This window comes from Babylonia areolata, chromosome 10 (genome assembly GCF_041734735.1).
Source record: "Babylonia areolata isolate BAREFJ2019XMU chromosome 10, ASM4173473v1, whole genome shotgun sequence".
Classification (NCBI taxonomy): domain Eukaryota; kingdom Metazoa; phylum Mollusca; class Gastropoda; order Neogastropoda; family Buccinidae; genus Babylonia; species Babylonia areolata.
Genome location: NC_134885.1, coordinates 43,749,969 through 43,761,043, shown reverse-complemented (window position 1 = coordinate 43,761,043; position 11,075 = coordinate 43,749,969). Strand labels below are relative to the sequence as shown.

General features: G+C 38.8%; 1 protein-coding gene across 1 annotated transcript in view; it reads left to right on the top strand.

Moving 5' to 3' along the window:
- Nucleotides 1-11,075, top strand: part of LOC143287024 (di-N-acetylchitobiase-like) — a 37,588-nt gene that overhangs the window by 2,236 nt on the left and 24,277 nt on the right. Inside the window, exons 2-3 of the mRNA XM_076595036.1 lie at nucleotides 6,552-6,716; nucleotides 10,785-10,929. Of these exons, the coding sequence (XP_076451151.1) occupies nucleotides 6,600-6,716; nucleotides 10,785-10,929 (262 nt within the window). The 5' untranslated portion in view covers nucleotides 6,552-6,599. The remainder of the gene's footprint in view (nucleotides 1-6,551; nucleotides 6,717-10,784; nucleotides 10,930-11,075) is intronic.

The window sequence follows — 11,075 nt, the reverse complement described above, 5'->3', positions numbered from 1 at the left end:
TAAACAGACATACATGTATAGACTGTCAATATATACACGCCTCTCTCCTCCCCTGTCAGTCTCTCTCTATGTCTGTCTCCACTGTCACTGTCACTATATCTGTCTGTTCAGTCAGCCTCCCCTACCTTCTTTACTCTTCCCCTTGTCCATTCTTCCTTCCGCTCTCCACCACGCCCCTACCATATTTTCCTTGTTGTTATTCATCTATCGCGACATTGTATTGTACATAAGTTCTATGTTTATTTTTGCACATGCTTATGCAATTTTGACGTTGGTGTTGTGAATTGACTCTCTCTTCTTTTTTTTCTTTTTCTTTTTTTCCAATTATTATTTATGCCCAGAGGGCTGGATGTAAACAAGTACTCTGTGCTTACTCCTTTACCCTCGTAAAATAAAATTTCCTTTGTTTGTTCATTCTCTCTCTCTCTCTCTCTCTCTCTCTCTCTCTCTCTCTCTCTCTCTCTCTCTCTCTATATATATATATATATATATACCTTCTTATCCAGTGAAGGGCTGTCCGGCTAATATGTGTTGTGGTAGCGGTCAGTTCTGGTATTTAGTGGCTTTGAAAACAAAACAAAACAAACTGTTGATCATAGATTTGACTCTTCTTTGTACTCAAAGTTTCTTGTGACAAGACAGGTTCCCTGTCGCCATGTTTTCTGTATGGTGTGAATATCTTGTGACAAAACAGATTCACTGTTGCTGTGTTTTCTCTGTGGCCTGAATGTCTTGTTTATTTGGGGGTCCCGCTGGGGAGATGCATGTCCAGGATGTGAATGGATTAGTGAGATAAAGGTTCTTGTTTTTCTTCCTGGTTGATGGTACACTGGTGCCTTTATTGACAATCTGTTTGCTTTGCCATTGACATTATAAACTGAATATGTTATTTGCTTTGCCATTGAGGTTAAAGTGATGTTTCCACTTGAGACTTGATGTAAGTTTCACGCAGAGACAAGGTTGATACTCTTCTCTCTGGATTCTGTTGTGCATAATGTGGTGTTGGTTGTCCATGCAGCGTTTTGTCCGTCAGGATTTCTCACAGATGCTGCATTTAGTTCCATCACTATTTCTGACAGGTGTCTTGTTGTTGCATTTAGTTCCATCACTATTTCTGACAGGTGTCTTGTTGTTGCATTCAGTTCCATCACTATTTCTGACAGGTGTCTTGTTGTTGCATTCAGTTCCATCATGATTTCTGATAGGTGTCTTGTTGTTGCATTCAGTTCCATCACTATTTCTGACAGGTGTCTTGTTGTTGCATTTAGTTCCATCACTATTTCTGACAGGTGTCTTGTTGTTGCATTCAGTTCCATCACTATTTCTGACAGGTGTCTTGTTGTTGCATTTAGTTCCATCATGATTTCTGACAGGTGTCTTGTTGTTGCATTCAGTTCCATCACTATTTCTGACAGGTGTCTTGTTGTTGCATTTAGTTCCATCATGATTTCTGACAGGTGTCTTGTTGTTGCATTTAGTTCCATCATGATATCTGACAGGTGTCTTGTTGTTGCATTCAGTTCCATCACTATTTCTGACAGGTGTCTTGTTGTTGCATTTAGTTCCATCATGATTTCTGACAGGTGTCTTGTTGTTGCATTCAGTTCCATCATGATTTCTGACAGGTGCCTTGTTGTTGCACTCAGTTCCATCACTATTTCTGACAGGTGTCTTGTTGTTGCATTTAGTTCCATCACTATTTCTGACAGGTGTCTTGTTGTTGCATTCAGTTCCATCATGATTTCTGACAGGTGTCTTGTTGTTGCATTCAGTCCCATCACTATTTCTGACAGGTGTCTTGTTGTTGCATTTAGTTCCATCATGATTTCTGACAGGTGTCTTGTTGTTGCATTCAGTTCCATCATGATTTCTGACAGGTGTCTTGTTGTTGCATTCAGTTCCAACATGATTTCTGACAGGTGTCTTGTTGTTGCATTCAGTTCCATCATGATTTCTGACAGGTGTCTTGTTGTTGCATTCAGTTCAATCATGATTTCTGACAGGTGTCTTGTTGTTGCATTCCGTTCAATCATGATTTCTGACAGGTGTCTTGTTGTTGCATTCAGTTCCAACATGATTTCTGACAGGTGCCTTGTTGTTGCATTCAGTTCAATCATGATTTCTGACAGGTGTCTTGTTGTTGCATTCAGTTCCATCATGATTTCTGACAGGTGTCTTGTTGTTGCATTCAGTTCCATCATGATTTCTGACAGGTGCCTTGTTGTTGCATTCAGTTCCATCATGATTTCTGACAGGTGTCTTGTTGTTGCATTCAGTTCCATCATGATTTCTGACAGGTGTCTTGTTGTTGCATTCAGTTCCATCATGATTTCTGACAGGTGCCTTGTTGTTGCATTCAGTTCCATCATGATTTCTGACAGGTGTCTTGTTGTTGCATTCAGTTCCATCATGATTTCTGACAGGTGTCTTGTTGTTGCATTCAGTTGCATCACTATTTCTGACAGGTGTCTTGTTGCATTCAGTTCCATCATGATTTCTGACAGGTGCCTTGTTGTTGCATTCAGTTCCATCACTATTTCTGACAGGTGTCTTGTTGTTGCATTCAGTTCCATCATGATTTCTGACAGGTGTCTTGTTTTTGCATTCAGTTCCATCACTATTTCTGACAGGTGTCTTGTTGTTGCATTCAGTTGCATCACTATTTCTGACAGGTGTCTTGTTGTTGCATTCAGTTCCATCATGATTTCTGACAGGTGTCTTGTTGTTGCATTCAGTTCCATCATGATTTCTGACAGGTGTCTTGTTTTTGCATTCAGTTCCATCACTATTTCTGACAGGTGTCTTGTTGTTGCATTCAGTTGCATCACTATTTCTGACAGGTGTCTTGTTGTTGCATTCAGTTCCATCATGATTTCTGACAGGTGTCTTGTTGTTGCATTCAGTTGCATCACTATTTCTGACAGGTGTCTTGTTGTTGCATTCAGTTCCATCATGATTTCTGACAGGTGTCTTGTTGTTGCATTCAGTTCCATCATGATTTCTGACAGGCTTGTGCCTTGTGGAAACTAGATGACCGCAGTGTCAACAGAAGAGATGATGTTAAACTAGATGACTGCAGTGTCAACAGAAGAGGTGATGTTAAACTAGATGACTGCAGTGTCAACAGAAGAGATGATGTTAAACTAGATGACTGCAGTGTCAACAGAAGAGGTGATGTTAAACTAGATGACTGCAGTGTCAACAGAAGAGATGATGTTAAACTAGATGACTGCAGTGTCAACAGAAGAGGTGATGTTAAACTAGATGACTGCAGTGTCAACAGAAGAGATGATGTTAAACTAGATGACTGCAGTGTCAACAGAAGAGGTGATGTTAAACTAGATGACTGCAGTGTCAACAGAAGAGGTGATGTTAAACTAGATGACTGCAGTGTCAACAGAAGAGATGATGTTAAACTAGATGACTGCAGTGTCAACAGAAGAAGTGATGTTAAACTAGATGACTGCAGTGTCAACAGAAGAGGTGATGTTAAACTAGATGACTGCAGTGTCAACAGAAGAGATGATGTTAAACTAGATGACTGCAGTGTCAACAGAAGAGATGATGTTAAACTAGATGACTGCAGTGTCAACAGAAGAGGTGATGTTAAACTAGATGACTGCAGTGTCAACAGAAGAGGTGATGTTATTTAAGCACAACTTCCAGCTGGGGATGGCACAACCCAAATTTCATCCATCTACTTTTTTTTTCTTCATTTTTTTTTTTTCTGTGCTGTCCCATCATCGGCACTGCTTCAAAGGCATTATTCCCATGCTGCTCATTGTGAGTCCTCCATACACAGCCACACCCTGTTGGTCTGCTGCAGTCATGGCACTGGCAGTCCACAGGGAACCATCAATTCATGTGGCCAGAGGCCATGACAGTTTATTTGTGAGGTCAGCTGATCTGTTCTCCTGTGTTTTGTACTGGTGTACTGGTGTGTGTTTTGCTGAAACCTTCCTCACTAGGTTGATTGAGCATTTCTCATTAGTTTGGGTTTGGTTTTAGTAGTAGTAGCAGTAGTAGTAGTAGTAGTAGTAGTAGTAGTAGGGGCTAATTTTTGGACCTCTTGGTCCTTTTACACCCCTTCTTGTTACATGCTTTATTATTGGTTAGCTTTGCATGCCTACTTTAATTTCCTTTTTTTCTTCCTTACCTCTACCCTACCTCCCATTTCCTGTCTTCAGAATTTATTTTAGTTTCTGTGGCCTCATAAACAAACTGCAGTGCTAAAACATGTCAGAGTTGGGACTTGTGGCATCCCACATTTCATTGCCTTGAACTGCAGTGCTAAAACATGTCAGAGTTGGGACTTGTGGCATCCAACATTTCATTGCCTTGAACTGCAGTGCTAAAACATGTCAGAGTTGGGACTTGTGGCATCCCACATTTCATTGCCTTGAACTGCAGTGCTAAAACATGTCAGAGTTGGGACTTGTGGCATCCCACATTTCATTGCCTTGAACCGCAGTGCTAAAACATGTCAGAGTTGGGACTTGTGGCATCCCACATTTCATTGCCTTGAACTGCAGTGCTAAAACATGTCAGAGTTGGGACTTGTGGCATCCCACATTTCATTGCCTTGAACTGCAGTGGTCATGTTGATTGAACTGCAGTGCTAAAACATGTCAGAGTTGGGACTTGTGGCATCCCACATTTCATTGCCTTGAACTGCAGTGCTAAAACATGTCAGAGTTGGGACTTGTGGCATCCAACATTTCATTGCCTTGAACTGCAGTGCTAAAACATGTCAGAGTTGGGACTTGTGGCATCCCACATTTCATTGCCTTGAACTGCAGTGCTAAAACATGTCAGAGTTGGGACTTGTGGCATCCCACATTTCATTGCCTTGAACCGCAGTGCTAAAACATGTCAGAGTTGGGACTTGTGGCATCCAACATTTCATTGCCTTGAACTGCAGTGCTAAAACATGTCAGAGTTGGGACTTGTGGCATCCCACATTTCATTGCCTTGAACTGCAGTGCTAAAACATGTCAGAGTTGGGACTTGTGGCATCCCACATTTCATTGCCTTGAACTGCAATGGTTATGTTGATTGAACTGCAGTGCTAAAACATGTCAGAGTTGGGACTTGTGGCATCCCACATTTCATTGCCTTGAACTGCAATGGTTATGTTGATTGAACTGCAGTGCTAAAACATGTCAGAGTTGGGACTTGTGGCATCCCACATTTCATTGCCTTGAACTGCAATGGTTATGTTGATTGAACTGCAGTGGTTATGTTGATTGAACTGCAGTGGTTACATTGATTGAACTGCAGTGGTCATGTTGATTGAACTGCTTTGAACTGCAGTGGTCATGTTGATTGAACTGCAGTGGTCATGTTGATTGAACTGCAGTGGTCATGTTGATTGAACTGCAGTGGTCATGTTGATTGAACTGCAGTGGTCATGTTGATTGAACTGCTTTGAACTGCAATGGTTATGTTGATTGAACTGCAATGGTTATGTTGATTGAACTGCAATGGTTATGTTGATTGAACTGCAATGGTTATGTTGATTGAACTGCAGTGGTTATGTTGATTGAACTGCAGTGGTTATGTTGATTGAACTGCAATGGTTATGTTGATTGAACTGCAGTGGTTATGTTGATTAACTGCTGTTGTTATGTTGATTAACTGCTGTGGCAGTGTTGATTAACTGCTGTTGTTATGTTGATTAACTGCTGTGGCAGTGTTGATTAACTGCTGTGGTAGTGTTGATTAACTGCTGTGGTTATGTTGATTAACTGCAGTGGTAGTGTTGATTAACTGCTGTGGTAGTGTTGATTAACTGCTGTGGTAGTGTTGATTAACTAGTGTTGATTAACTGCTGTGGTAGTGTTGATTAACTGCTGTGGTAGTGTTGATTAACTAGTGTTGATTAACTGCTGTGGTAGTGTTGATTAACTGCAGTGGTAGTGTTGATTAACTAGTGTTGATTAACTGCAGTGGTAGTGTTGATTAACTGCAGTGGTAGTGTTGATTAACTAGTGTTGATTAACTGCAGTGGTTATGTTGATTAACTGCAGTGGTAGTGTTGATTAACTGCAGTGGTAGTGTTGATTAACTAGCTGCAGTGGTAGTGTTGATTAACTGCAGTGGTAGTGTTGATTAACTGCTGTGGTAGTGTTGATTAACTGCAGTGGTAGTGTTGATTAACTGCTATGATTAACTGCAGTGGTAGTGTTGATTAACTGCAGTGGTAGTGTTGATTAACTGCTGTGGTAGTGTTGATTAACTGCAGTGGTAGTGTTGATTAACTGCAGTGGTAGTGTTGATGGTAGTGTTGATTAACTGCTGTGGTAGTGTTGATTAACTAGCTGCAGTGGTAGTGTTGATTAACTGCTGTGGTTATGTTGATTAACTGCTGTGGTTATGTTGATTAACTGCTGTGGTAGTGTTGATTAACTGCAGTGGTAGTGTTGATTAACTGCTGTGGTAGTGTTGATTAACTGCAGTGGTTGTGTTGATTAACTGCTGTGGTAGTGTTGATTAACTATGGTAGTGTTGATTAACTACAGTGGTTATGTTGCACTAATGAATTTTTCCAGGAGAAAAGTTGCCGGCTGTCCCTGGTTGGCGTCAGTGTCAGGACAGAGATGGCCGTCCTGCCAGTGTGCCTGTTTCTGTCCTTGATGACAGTTGTGGCACAGAGTGACTGCCCTTGTCACCAGCCCTCACTGTGCAACGTCATTGACAACACGTCTCGCAAAGAGGTAGCATGATTTGTTGTTATTGTGTTGTGTTGTATTTCACGGTATTGTATATGTTATATTGATGTATATATCTCGATATATCTGTGTACGTCTCTCTCTCAATCTCTGTCTCTCTGTGTGCTGGACCTGTGTGTTAAGTGTGCGAGCGTGTATGTGGGTGTGTATAATGTGTGCATGCATGTGTATGAGGGAGGGGAGAGGAGGGAGAGAGAGATGATGTGTGTGTGTGTGTGTGTGTGTGTGTGAGAGAGAGAGAGAGAGAGAGAGAGAGCTTGTAAGAGTCACATGTAATACACGCGCATTTATATTCATTGTTCTCACCATTTGATTCATCATGTAATATTTTTGTTAGTGGTCCACTCCTTTGTTATGGGCCAGAGGCCTAACAAATAAACCATTGTCTTGTCATCTGTCTGTCTCTCTGTCTGTCTGTCTGTCTGTCTGTCTGTCTCTACATATATATAATGCATAATTATCATAATCATATCATGTCATATGATTCAGTTATCATATACCATGCCAATGCATGTCATATTAACATAATATGATTCATATATATCATCTCGCTACCATAGCATAGCATAGCATACCATACCATACCATACCATACCTCATTATATCATATATCATGAAATGTATTATAACGATCTAAAAAGAAAATATTGATATATTGTGATGTTTGGATTTTTTGTTATAAAAAAAGAAGAAAAGATCTCAAGTGACGTGTTTTCTGCTTCATTTTTGACTTTGTAAAGGATATTTGACATGAAATGAGGTAGTACAATGTATTGTAAAGGATATTTGACAACACATGAGGTAGTACAATGTATTGTAAAGGATATTTGACAACACATGAGGTAGTACAATGTATTGTAAAGGATATTTGACAACACATGAGGTAGTACAATGTATTGTAAAGGATATTTGACAACACATGAGGTAGTACAATGTATTGTAAAGGATATTTGACAACACATGAGGTAGTACAATGTATTGTAAGGATATTTGACAACACATGAGGTAGTACAATGTATTGTAAAGGATATTTGACAACACATGAGGTAGTACAATGTATTGTGAAGGATATTTGACAAGAAATGAGGTAGTACAATGTATTGTGAAGGATATTTGACAACACATGAGGTAGTACAATGTATTGTGAAGGATATTTGACAACACATGAGGTAGTACAATGTATTGTAAAGGATATTTGACAACACATGAGGTAGTACAATGTATTGTAAAGGATATTTGAAAACACATGAGGTAGTACAATGTATTGTAAAGGATATTTGACAACACATGAGGTAGTACAATGTATTGTAAAGGATATTTGACAACACATGAGGTAGTACAATGTATTGTAAAGGATATTTGACAACACATGAGGTAGTACAATGTATTGTGAGGGATATTTGACAACACATGAGGTAGTACAATGTATTGTGAGGGATATTTGACAACACATGAGGTAGTACAATGTATTGTGAGGGATATTTGACAACACATGAGGTAGTACAATGTATTGTAAAGGATATTTGACATGAAATGAGGTAGTACAATGTATTGTGAGGGATATTTGACAACACATGAGGTAGTACAATGTATTGTGAGGGATATTTGACAACACATGAGGTAGTACAATGTATTGTAAAGGATATTTGACATGAAATGAGGTAGTACAATGTATTGTGAGGGATATTTGACAACACATGAGGTAGTACAATGTATTGTGAGGGATATTTGACAACACATGAGGTAGTACAATGTATTGTAAAGGATATTTGACAACACATGAGGTAGTACAATGTATTGTGAAGGATATTTGACAAGAAATGAGGTAGTACAATGTATTGTGAGGGATATTTGACAAGAAATGAGGTAGTACAATGTATTGTGAGGGATATTTGACAACACATGAGGTAGTACAATGTATTGTGAAAGATATTTGACAACACATGAGGTAGTACAATGTATTGTGAGGGATATTTGACAACACATGAGGTAGTACAATGTATTGTAAAGGATATTTGACAACACATGAGGTAGTACAATGTATTGTGAAGGATATTTGACATGAAATGAGGTAGTACAATGTATTGTAAAGGATATTTGACAACACATGAGGTAGTACAGTGTATTGTGAAGGATATTTGACATGAAATGAGGTAGTACAATGTATTGTGAGGGCTATTTGACAACACATGAGGTAGTACAATGTATTGTGAGGGATATTTGACATGAAATGAGGTAGTACAATGTATTGTGAAGGATATTTGACAACACATGAGGTAGTACAATGTATTGTGAGGGATATTTGACATGAAATGAGGTAGTACAATGTATTGTGAAGGATATTTGACATGAAATGAGGTAGTACAATGTATTGTGAAGGATATTTGACAACACATGAGGTAGTACAGTGTATTGTGAAGGATATTTGACAAGAAATGAGGTAGTACAATGTATTGTGAGGGATATTTGACAACACATGAGGTAGTACAATGTATTGTGAGGGATATTTGACAAGAAATGAGGTAGTACAATGTATTGTGAAGGATATTTGACAACACATGAGGTAGTACAATGTATTGTGAGGGATATTTGACATGAAATGAGGTAGTACAATGTATTGTGAGGGATATTTGACATGAAATGAGGTAGTACAATGTATTGTGAGGGATATTTGACATGAAATGAGGTAGTACAATGTATTGTGAAGGATATTTGACAACACATGAGGTAGTACAATGTATTGTGAGGGATATTTGACAAGAAATGAGGTAGTACAATGTATTGTGAGGGATATTTGACATGAAATGAGGTAGTACAATGTATTGTGAGGGATATTTGACAAGAAATGAGGTAGTACAATGTATTGTGGAGGATATTTGACAACACATGAGGTAGTACAATGTATTGTGAGGGATATTTGGCAAGAAATGAGGTAGTACAATGTATTGTGAAGGATATTTGACAAGAAATGAGGTAGTACAATGTATTGTGAGGGATATTTGACATGAAATGAGGTAGTACAATGTATTGTGAGGGATATTTGACAACACATGAGGTAGTACAATGTATTGTGAAGGATATTTGACAACACATGAGGTAGTACAATGTATTGTGAGGGATATTTGGCAAGAAATGAGGTAGTACAATGTATTGTGAAGGATATTTGACAACACATGAGGTAGTACAATGTATTGTGAGGGATATTTGGCAAGAAATGAGGTAGTACAATGTATTGTGAAGGATAGTTGACATGAAATGAGGTAGTACAATGTATTGTGGAGGATATTTGACAAGAAATGAGGTAGTACAATGTATTGTGAAGGATATTTGACAACACATGAGGTAGTACAATGTATTGTGGAGAATATTTGACAACACATGAGGTAGTACAATGTATTGTGGAGAATATTTGACAACACATGAGGTAGTACAATGTATTGTAAAGGATATTTGACAAGAAATGAGGTAGTACAATGTATTGTGAAGGATATTTGACAAGAAATGAGGTAGTACAATGTATTGTGAGGGATATTTGACAACACATGAGGTAGTACAATGTATTGTGAGGGATATTTGACAAGAAATGAGGTAGTACAATGTATTGTGAGGGATATTTGACAACACATGAGGTAGTACAATGTATTGTGAGGGATATTTGACATGAAATGAGGTAGTACAATGTATTGTGAAGGATATTTGACATGAAATGAGGTAGTACAATGTATTGTGAGGGATATTTGACATGAAATGAGGTAGTACAATATATTGTGAGGGATATTTGACATGAAATGAGGTAGTACAATGTATTGTGAGGGATATTTGACATGAAATGAGGTAGTACAATGTATTGTGAGGGCTATTTGACAACACATGAGGTAGTACAATGTTTTGTGAGGGATATTTGACATGAAATGAGGTAGTACAATGTATTGTGAGGGATATTTGACATGAAATGAGGTAGTACAATGTATTGTGAGGGATATTTGACATGACAGTTCATAACATGTTTTTGAGATATATTGCATTAATGATTTTTTTTCTCCTCAATTTCAGATTTTTGTGTTTTCGTTACAAAACCAAGCATCTCACTGGGAGAAGTTTGACTGGAAGAAACTGACCACGGTGGTGACCGTTGGCTATGTCAGTGCTGACCTCATGTGTCTGGCCCATCAGCATGGGGCCAGAGTGGTCACTATTGGTCAGTCTGCTTTTGGGTGTGTGTGTGTGTGTGTGTGTGTGTGTGTGAGAGAGAGAGAGAGAGAGAGAGAGAGAGAGAGAGAGAGAGTGTGTGTGTGTGTGTGAGAGAGAGAGAGTGTGTGTCTGTGTGTGTGTGAGAGAGAGAGA